Below are 11,061 nucleotides of genomic sequence, written 5' to 3'. Positions count from 1 at the left end.
GCTTAGTCAGTCTAAATAAACTCCTGCTTTTTTCCACCATACAATGCTCCGATTAATATAATACCCCTATGGCTACCGGGAATTAAGCCTAAAGATTAAAATTTACTGGAGGCAGGAGGGCAGTGGGGAGCAAAGGAAAGCGAGATCTCGTTCAGCGTTGCAAACAAGAAACAGCAGAATACATACAGTAGGTGCCTTAGATGTTATTTTAAGAACATTAATCCCGGTTTGAGTTGTTCTGGGGAGATGGCTCGGGTTAGCGGCAGTAAAACAGCTTTCACACTAAACCTGCTCTCAGTTGTAGTAGGTATAGTGCAGGGCCCTCTGCAACGTGTTTCAGCCATATAATCAACCGGCATATTGACACTTCTGTGTCTTGAAAAGAAAATGATGAACGGGCAAACTACTGACTTAAAAACAAAACGCAGCAACTCGGCTCCAGTAAACGTGCCAGACACAAGAATTCCTCAAATGTACTTGAATTTTCCTGAAGTCGCACGCAACGGGGAGCTGGGGAGGTCGCAGCGCAAATAGGAATGAAAGGATCTGTACTTCAAGTGCTTCACAGCAGGTAGCCCGGATCGTGCAGCTGGTCACACCATTTCCTTCAAGCACTACGCTGCATTTTTTTTGCACCGCACGTAGTTCGTAAGAGTTTAGTTACACCACATAAGTACGTTATATTTCTGATGACATGCTCCAGCTCTTTGCTAGCCAGCTGCATTTTAAAGAAAACAAAGAGACAGTACCAGTGAAACAGTGTTTAATGTAGTTAAATTACTTAAATAGATTTCAATTTCCATGGGAAATCATAACTGTTTCAATTTTTGCAAGATCCAGAATCGAGTGTATGTATACCCCTTGAAATGATCATGACACACTGTCAACAACCACAGCCAGAGATACTTGGGACTTGAAATATCAAACACAGCTGCATAAAAGTGGATCAGCGAACCGATCGAAATACAGACTTTGTAAAGTAGAAAGCAAACCTAAAATGAATGTAGGTAGTGAAGTTAATGAAACTCGGTGAGTGACGGGAGGGTGGGAGGGGAAGGAAGGCATAATAGTGCAATGGAATTAAAAGTATTTTGCAAATCAGAAAGAACGTAAAGGAGCAAAAGTATAGTACAAGGGCAGACTTGGCAGTTTTACAGGAGTCGATATACTATACTTTTCAAGAATGTTTCCTAGTGGAAGGGGAAGGAACGGGGAGGTGCCATTTAAGCTCAAGTTTAAATGGCTTGATGCTACACGCTGAGCAAAATGGCAAATTAATTAGGGACAGGCTCATGGATTTGAACCTATTCTTGATGTAAAGTAGGAAAAATAAGATGAAGTCCCTACTTTATAAATCACCACCATAGTGCAATCATTAAGTTGTTAGTACTACAATAATTTTCCCCTGAGAAGAGTTGAAAAGAACTTTATTCAGTGTCAAAACATTTGAGTCATTTTAGTGAGAGCCAAATTCAATAGCAAAACTCTCCCCTAGTAGAATATAAAAAATACAGTTTTTTAAGTGCTTTTCTCCTTTTTTTTTTAATAAAATAGCCAGGGTTTTTTTCTTTTAATAGTTAAAAAAGGTACATAAATCATAACAATGATTATTCATATACCCCTCTTATGACAGGGGGATGTCGAACACAATATCTGTGTCACTATATTTAAAGGTCTCCTGAATCCACACACAAATTATCCATTATAATCTCATTTCTAAAAGATAAAATCCCTTAACTCTTAAAATTGAAAATAAACATGAGTCACCAATTCAATTAAGTGTCTACTACAAGGTAGTCAACCCAGCAATGCAGTACACAGTCTCTGATGTCCAATGGCAGTTGCAGTCTTTTAGCCACCCCTTGACAGGAGTCTGTTAATAGCTGCTATGACAAAAAAATAGAAGAAAAAGTTAAAATGATCTGATTTTTGTTCCTTTGCGTCAGACTTCCTACCACTCCTGACTGGCACTTATCATGCACTTTATTTCCAATCACTGCACTCTTTCGCCCCAACTTCATTATGAATGCTGCACTGAACAAGGATTTGTATTGTTTATTGTACTTGGATATTTTCCTCTTCATTAGGGTTGTAGGTTTTTCTTAATTTTCTCTCAAAAATGCTTCCGAGTCAGCCTGGAACCTCATCCGCCGTTGTTTGATTGTATACTACTAATCTGAAAACTGCCAAGTCTGTGTTCAGAAAATAATGTTATACGTTTCTACACGTTATTTACACATCCCAACACACCCTGGTGTGGACAGCCTAATATATATAATTTACAAAATATAGCATTTGGTATATCTGTTAGATCTCCGTGTTTTCAATATTACAAAATAAAGGATACAAAAGAAAGGACAGGTATCAGGGTTCCCTCCCCCCCGCGCCAAACCGTCTCTCGTTTACCTCTTAGTCTTTCTTATGTAAATTGATATAAACTGAAGAAGAGCTCAGAAGACTTTTTGATTTCATTAACAGGTCGATAGAGCCACGTGTCCTCATCTCGAGCTTCCCCTTCCTTTTGGTGACGTCTCTAAGCCACGTAAGAGGACGGAGGGACAGTTGCTAGACGATGAGGTCTCTTTTCAAACCAAGAACGCTACCAACGCCGTTCAAAATGGCCTTTTGTGTGTAGCAACAGTGGGTATCACGTGTCGTTTGAAAAGCCCATTCAAAACAGCTGATAAAAGACCAGTACACTTCAAATAGCTGACAGTATGGGATGGAAATGGGTGGGGTGCAAAACCTTTCCAAAATAATGCTTTGTAGTGAATCATACATTCCTCCAACCAAGTACAATTCTGTGTAGTGTCAATAAATACTTAAATATCTTCTCATGTCCTGCGTAGCAGCCTCATTTCACAATCTTGAATTCCTGTCTCATCCGTGCAGTCCTTCTTTGGTCAGTTCAGCGCTTCCGCGTCCCCAGCGTTTGCTTCTGCTCCTGCTGCCTTGCGTGGTGCGCAGGCAAACTCCAGCTCTCAAGTCATTGTGTGAAAAAAAAAAAAGAATAATCAGCTGCCCTGTGTTTTTAGGTCCACTGCTAACAAAGTAATTCTTCAGCGAGTCGTGCTCAATTTTGCGGCAAATCCCCTTTTTAAAGTCATGTCACAGCTGCTGCTAACTGATTGGTGGCCCTTCATTAAGGAAATAGGTGGTCATTTCTCCTTTCCCTTTGACCTTAATGACCCCTCGGCATTCCAGCTGATAGTTGTTGGCTGCTAAAACCTGGTACAGGTCTGTGGTTACCTGCGAAGGACAAAAAGCTGGATTACACTATCGCAGCAATCCACGTGACCATTCATGTAGGCTGCAACGTTTCCTCGAGTCCCCTCGTATCGACCACCTCGTAGTCGAGGTGGTTACTTACCAACCCAACGCGAGCCGAGAAGAACGAGGTTGAAGCAGGTGCATCGGCTATTCTGCAAAGGGGGCTGAGACCTCTGGAAGCGGGAGGGGATGTTACCCGAGGGAGGACTCTGCTACAAGGGGCCTCCGTGTGACAAAGGTCGTTTGCAGCCCTAAGAATTACACCTGACCATCCAAAAGAATGGCTTAGCAGGTGACAGTGCCTTAGCTGGACTCAGGAGGGTAGCTGTGTGGCAAATTCAGATAATATGCTTGTCTCTTAACAGTGTTGAAGTGGTGGTGTAGCCGTGATGGTCCAGGAAATAAGTGAGAGGCATGGATTTCCGTGAATATCTTACTGGACAAACCACACAGTTGGAAGAGATTCAGACAAGCTTTCAGGAAGGGTACTGTGATACCTGAAAGCTTGTCTAAATTTATCCCAACCAGGCTTTTAGGCTGATAAAAGAGATCGCCCACAAAAATCTTGGCCCCTCGGTGCTTATGTCATTTCTCAGGAAACTAGAAACTAACTGAATCAAACTGGAAACACACCAGGAGCTCAGATGGGTGAAAGAAAGCAAGGAACGCAGCTGTCATCTGAGACGCGTGACATTTTTAAGCACACGAGCTGATCTAGCGCAGCCTCCTGCAACTTCCCACTGAGCTCCCATTTCCCACAGGTTACTGCAAGGGATGTCGTTAGCAGGATCCGATAGAGAAAAGCAGCGGATCTCAGAAAGACAAGTGTTGTATTGTCCATGCCGTGCTCGTGTACTCAACAAATGCACCAAAACATGGTCACCTTGAAAACTTAAAGCTGTCAAACCCCGTTAAAGTCTGTGCCCGTGCACAACTGTTCCTTGCAGGGTCTTTTATCATGCCAGGTGTATTCTCTGGGTATTTGTTTCCAGTTTTACCTTCAAACAACTGGAAAGTCACTATGCTGATTTGTTTAACTAGCAAGAAAATAGCTCTGATATTCTCCGTTTAAAAGGTATCGGATAAATATTGACCCACTTAACTGACAGCTTAATTGTGGGGAAGAGCAACATGGCCTCCCCACTTGGGTTCAGCATCAGTTGCTCTATTTGAACAACTCCTTCATGCGGCATAAGGAATGATGATACACAACCGTGGCATCGACTCCTAGAGGAAACAGGACCGTATGCGCCATGTGACAATGGAAATGAATCACTGGAAAAGGTCACTGTCAGAACATAGAACAAGGGGCTTGATTAAAATAAGAAAGATGGCATTAATCTGAAAACTGCTCACTGTTTCTCCAGATAAACTTTCACGCCTATCTGGGTTTCTGGTGCAGTTGCACAGGAACAGTGTATCCCATCCTTACACTATACCTGGCTTCACCATGACAAATGGAGACAGCTGAGTTTCCTAAAGATGCTCCTATGGCAGGTAATGGCAGCTACAGAAACGTGTGTAAATCAAGTTCTTGTGCACCAAAATACCTCCAAGGCTTTTCCTTGCAGCTCTTTCGGAGGAGGCTCTCGGGGGGATAGATCCCAACCCACACCCTGCTCCCAAGGGAAAAGAAGAGTTTCTCTCTCCTTTGTCTGGCACCACAGCACAGGCATGCAGGAGCTTACCATTTTCCCTCCTTGAGTACTTTAATACCAACCCTCACGATTCCCCCGGAAGTTGCTGCCCCCCCCCCATTTAAAGGCAGAACTCGGGACAGAGTCAGAGTTACCATTTTAAGCTCCAGTCTTGTCCTCGAGCAAAAATCCCTGCTGGTAATGTCCAAAGGCTTGGCATAAAGGGATGGCAAAGAGCGAGACTTGATCTTTGATTAGGTTTGAAATCACGTGAGATACAGCACAGGGTAATACTATAGGTATCTGAAGTTAATCCAAACTCACCTGAATCCTGTCAGGCACACCTGTGCTGTCCATTCGGCTGGCTACGTTCACCGTGTTCCCCCAGATGTCGTACTGAGGTTTGCGTGCTCCTATCACCCCAGCTACCACCGGGCCAATGTTGAGACCTACAAATAGAGAAAAAATCCCAGTGCTCCAGGTCCATTCTCTGTCCACTCGGCTACCTGAGCAGGCTGTTTTATCAGACCACGTGAAAGTCTTGAGGTTTGCATTTCCCGTTATACAGCTAGGGATAATTCATAAGGCCCCCTGGACTGTTTCTAGCTGTGCAGTATATATGGTCTGGCTCTTAGCACCCACAGAGCCCACAAGACTTCCCTAGCACACAAGCACATTGAGAAGTCTTCTCATGCTCTTTCCCATCTCTTTTGGGGTCTTTGTCTCATGCTTTGTCAGAGTTTAGTGCTCAGAAGAGGTGACTGAATGACAGGCCTTGTGAATAAAGGCTGTGGCCAAACCTGGATCCCATTCTGATGGGGAAGTAGCATGTAGATAATATAAGACTTAAATCCAACCCGCCCCCCGGACTCTCTGGGCCTTTCCGAAAGGCCCACTCCTGCCACCTGTGCTCTTAAGAGCCTATTCTGCTCCGGTAGGTAGGTAAACTGAAGTCTCTGAAACACCAATCTCAGAAAAACCATGCCTAGGGCTGGATGGCGGAAGCAGTTCTCCCACCTTTCAGCCCAACACCCTAGGTGTTAGGGCACTTCCCTAGGGAGTAGGAGAAAAGACATGGGTTTTAGGTGCCCTGCGTCCCTGATGACGTTTGACCCTACATCTCCCACTCCCCAGAAAAATATTCAATCACCAGCCTATGGGTGAGGCACTGCCCAGAGCAGCCTCTAGAGTCCACTTTGCTATGACAGTGCTACTTAGCCATCTAGCGGCAGAGGTAGATTTGGGCCTATTGCCCATAAAAGTTGTATCATGGGCACTAAGTGCACGGCTCCCAACATTGCCCCAACATCCTTCAGCCTTGATGTGGTGAGACCACTTTTTGGTTAAAACCCTCTTTGCTGCCTATATAATGAAGCCAAGTTGTGCGAGATCTACTTGTGGCTTCTGCCATGTGAACACTTGCTCTCAAAGAACTGGATTAAGACTGCTGTGCAGATACAGCAATCGCAAGTACTCTTCCATCACTGCAGGTTGGAGTAATTGAAACTAGTCAAGGTCTTGTTTAATGTTTATCTAGGTAAAGTAAAACTCATTACATTACCTATTTTCATCTGAAAGTTGTTGAACGAATGCTCATTAATGTACTTCATTTGGTCCATTAACCTCATGGCAAAGTCAGCCAGAGCCTTGATGTGCGATTTCCCCACCTTGTCGTAGGTGGAGTCATTGAGGCCTGAAGCAGCCATGTACGTACTGCCAATGGTTTTGATCTTCTCCAGCTGTCGGAACTGGTCCTCACTTATTATCTGTGTCACAAGAGCAGAACAAAGATACTCAATAAGACGCAAGCTATTCTGTGCTACCCAAGACGTCACTGGAACTCAGCCCTACAGTAAGGCACAGCCACTGTGAATCACTGCTGCCATCAAAGCTTTCCATGGCAGAAAAAAAAATGGGATCAGAATTGATAAATGCAGCGGAAGGAAGGGGATTATTTGCAGTGGTGAAACGGGGCAAGGAAGAGAACGTGACTTTAAAATAAGACCAATTCAAAAATGTGGGTTTTTCCCCTTCTCCTTTGGAGCAACAAAAAAGAAGCACACACAGATCCTCTTTGCTCAGGCAGCTGAACTCAAGGAAGACGAAAGGCTGCACTTCCCGCGACTCACTTCATCAAAGTCCGCAATGATTTCGTTGAGGAGCCGCAGACACTCCACCCCTTCGTTGTTGGCCTCCAGCTCCACGTAGAACTCCGAGAAGTTGCTGATGGAGGCGAACATGACGGCCACGCACTCGCAGGACTGGTAATAGAGCTCATCGTTTCGCCGCTCCTGCGCCAGGAAATGGGCTGCCACGTCCTTTGGCAAGATATTGTGGAGGAGGCGTCTGTTGTAGGCCTGCAGCTCCTCCATTTCCTCTTTCTCTTCAGTGGCCTAAGGCAGAAGAGAGACAGCTGTATTGGTCATCCTGGTCTGGGCTTTGGGGGGCAGAAAACTGAAAACGAGCTTACAAAAACCCCAGAACACAAATGCACTTCAGAAATGCTTCAGAGCAACCGGGGTCCATCATTTCCAGCCTACTCCCACCTCGCAGGATTGTGTCGTTTAGTCCCAGAACAATCTGACGACAAGGTGTGGCCTGGTTTCTCACTCCCACACCACATGCATCATTCCTACGCAAAGCAATGTAAAATACTCTCACTGGCGTAGCTGTAATTACGCATCACCAGCATTGCTTCTCCTCGCTGGTCTCAGGGCTAGAGGGGGAAACCGAAGTGGGTGGTGGGGAGCGGAGGAGGGAAGGGGCGCGAGGTTCCCGAGATGTGCGATTGGGAGGCCTGTGAGGGGAGATGGAGATGGAAGAAGTTTGCCGGAGGCACAAAGATGTGCATGTGTGGGACGCGAAGTGGTGTTAGGTGCTTTGGATGGGGCCTGCACTGAGGGAGGGGATGGGGAAGCCAGGGGTATGCAGCAGAATGGAGGCAGAGGGGTGCCCATTACCAGGGCTGGGTGGGTATCCCACTCTGCCCTGTTTCAGGACACTCTGTTGGTCAAATTTAAAAAATTTGGGTTGAAGTTTATTTCTCTGGACCCAAAGCCCATCTCCATCCCAGCACGCTTGGTTTCAAAAGCCTGCCAAACTGAGAACGTGCAACTCTTCTCGCAGCCCAGTGCAAAGGAGAGCAGTCAGGACGCAGTTGTTCAAGTCCGAGCAGCAAGTGGCATTACAACACCGTCTCCCTGCAGAAAACTCCTAAATCAAAGGAAATGCAATTTGCACAACATCTGCCCATACATCTTGATGCTCACGAAAAGCGAGCTCACAGAAAAAGGGATTCGTTGAGTCCAGCACTCCAGTTTGTCCTACACTCTCAGCAACCCTCTTCAACGTTACTGCAGTGCGAGACGGGTCCTTGCCTGTGGACTGCAACCTGCACCCCGGCCTGCTCTGGCCAGCCACAGCCTGCAGCTAGTGACTTCCAGTTCAGCCTGCAAAGTCTATCATTTTCCCAGGTGACAGAAGCTTTCCAGTTTCGGTGAAATGAAACCAGGTTTGGGAATGAAGGGTAGAGAAGAGGGTATTTTGTTTCTGGATACTGGTCCTATGTGGATGGATTTAGATACTGTTAGAACCAGCACGCTTAGATGGAGGTTCTTCCATAGGTCCTGCTGAGTAAATGAAAGTACAAGCTCGCTGCAATAATCCGGCTTCCCAGATAATTGCTCTTTGGGGATCTCTCCAAGTTCTGTTTGCAGACTTAATTAGTGCCAGTGTTGCACCAACTGAAATCCACTGACTACAGTGGAGCTACTTTTGATTTATTGGCTGGAGGACAGACTCAGATGTGCATGCATTGCATCTTTCTCCTCTCTACTGTGTGCTAACAACCTCTCCCCCACCCCCATTTTTACATAATTCTCAACATTTCTGAACAAGGGGAAAAAAATCTGTGCAGGTAGCAAATGCAACTGGCAAGGCTAACTGTACGTAACCACCCTCCTTCACAGGAGCACCGAAGGGCTGCCCCGCATGTCTCCTCTGGACATCAGGACTTCTATCTGGCCTTCTCCATTTATGCAGAGGGCCACTTCTGCAACGTGGTGCTTCTGGGTATGACAAAAACAGGGACATGGAAAACACTTTGACCCATCTGGAGAAGCACCTGAAGAATCCTGGCTTTGGCATGGAGCATCAAGTAGCCATGGGCAAGTCACCTGACATCTTTGCTTGCTCCATCTTTGGTAAGATCAAGATGATAGTATTTATGTACGATCCAGAAGGGCATTCACTAACCACATGGTTTAAATGGGCACATTGTCAGTGTGGTGCCTTGTGTCCGAAGGGACTAGGACCTGAGCAAGAGAGAGAGGGTAATACGCCTATTAGAGCAGCAGCTCTCCAGAGTGCCACAGCACAGGTGCAGCTGCCCTGTGCGCCCAGACGGAGAAGGGCTGCAGCAGGGGTGCAGGCTCCTGCCCGCATTAGCCAGCTACGAAACCTGCAGCAGGCAGGACCACAGCAACAGCACAGAATCCAGCAACAGCACTACAGAAAACGTGGAGCGCTTGGTCTGTGACCTTTGCCGAGTCCCCTTGCCTCCCTGCACCTCCGTTCAGCCTGCTGTAAAACACGGTAGCACCGCGGTCCAGAGGATTAGGTACGCCAAGTGCTTTTAGACTCTGGAGTGAAAGATGTCATCGAACTGGGGAGTACGTTGGAGTATCTGACGGACAGCCACAATCAGGTCAAATACCCGGACATTTTATTGCGCTGGCTCTCTTGGCACTGGTATCGTCAGGCCTTTAATGCAAAGTGTGACAGACGCGCACACACCACCGCTCACCTGAAGTTTCCACAGGAAGTCGAGCCTTGCTGTGGATTCCACCTGCTGGGCATGCAGATATAACGCCAAGACGAACACAGTTATGACGACCGGGGTCACGATCTTCATCGCCACTCTCACCATTGCTGGAGAGCTGCAGTCAAGAGTAGGATGACACCTTATGACTATCATGTTCCAGGGTGTAACCTGGAAGAACATTTCTCACATTGAAGCAACCCAGCTTTTTCTTTTTTCTAAGTGCCATTTGCCAAAACACAGAACAAAACTCGCCATTGCTGCTGGTGACGGCTGTCGAATCTGATAAGTGAAACTGGAAATGAAATTAAACACCTGACAAAGGATTTTAAATATAAAAGCTGTTCTTTTATATGGATGCCCATTATCTGCTCTAAAACTATTGAGACAATGGGGAAATAACTTAAAATCTTGTTTATGCGGCACTATTTATGTATCCTTTGCTCCCGGACAGTCAATGAAACTAGAAGACCGTGCTACGTTTGCATGTGGTCAATGTGTACTCGTTTCCTGGCTTCCATTTATAATTATTCACAATATATCTAGGGAGTTTTATACTGTTTCTACCCTTAGAAAAATAATCTGTGTTTGACTGTCAAAATACAAAACTGATTAATAAAATCTTACACTTTTATATCAAAATCAGATCTACAACCTGGACCTATAACTAGTTGCCATCATCCTTTTGACAGCATTGTGTTCTGGAGCGGAGCACGTCTGGGCACCGTTCAGCACCCTTTATCTATGCTTATGGACCTACTGAAATTGTGACGTTGCGGAAATCGTGAAATCCCGCACTGCTTGGAAATCCACGGAAAAAACAACTTACAAAAAATAAAATGGCGCTGCAGCCCAGCCGTGGAGTCGGCCGGGGGGGAGGGCAGCTGCTGCCACAAAGGGGAGCCCAAGATGGCTGCCACATCCCCCCTCATTGGCTGAGAGGGCTGCCTACTGTGTGGCCCCACCCCCAATTGGCAGTGAGGAGCTGCACCGCATGACCGACAGCCCTAGCAGCCAATCAGTGGCAAGTGGTGGGGCTGTATAGTGGACAGCTCTCAAACAATCAGCAGTGAGGGGCGGGACCACCAGGGCCTATCAGCCAATCAGAAGCATTGGAGGGCCCTGCCACAATCAGACCGCAGAAATGGCGGCCAGCCCCGCGAAATTGGCCAGCCACCCCCTGTCGCTGGGTAGACGCCGTCTATGCCGAACCGTGTTCAATCACAGAACCGACGAGGAAAAGAAACCTTTGCTCTTGGTGACATGCTAGTACTGCTGTACTCTGTGAACGTCTTAAAAAGGCAGCTTTTGGCATAAAATATTTAAACAAGGTGA

The 11,061-nt window shown here is 46.3% G+C and overlaps 1 protein-coding gene across 1 annotated transcript in view; it reads right to left on the bottom strand.

Moving 5' to 3' along the window:
• Window positions 1–748: 748 nt before the first annotated feature.
• The window catches only part of ADCY5 (adenylate cyclase 5), a 307,462-nt gene continuing 297,149 nt past the window's right edge, over window positions 749–11,061 (bottom strand). Inside the window, exons 17-21 of the mRNA XM_019480224.2 lie at window positions 9,712–9,844; window positions 7,037–7,300; window positions 6,469–6,673; window positions 5,232–5,356; window positions 749–3,249 (exon numbers count right to left, since the gene is read on the bottom strand). Coding sequence (XP_019335769.2) covers window positions 3,121–3,249; window positions 5,232–5,356; window positions 6,469–6,673; window positions 7,037–7,300; window positions 9,712–9,844 — 856 coding nt within the window. The 3' untranslated portion in view covers window positions 749–3,120. The remainder of the gene's footprint in view (window positions 3,250–5,231; window positions 5,357–6,468; window positions 6,674–7,036; window positions 7,301–9,711; window positions 9,845–11,061) is intronic.

The sequence above is a fragment of the Alligator mississippiensis genome, chromosome 4 (genome assembly GCF_030867095.1).
Source record: "Alligator mississippiensis isolate rAllMis1 chromosome 4, rAllMis1, whole genome shotgun sequence".
Taxonomy (NCBI): Eukaryota; Metazoa; Chordata; order Crocodylia; family Alligatoridae; genus Alligator; species Alligator mississippiensis.
This window is presented reverse-complemented; position numbering and strand designations above follow the sequence as displayed.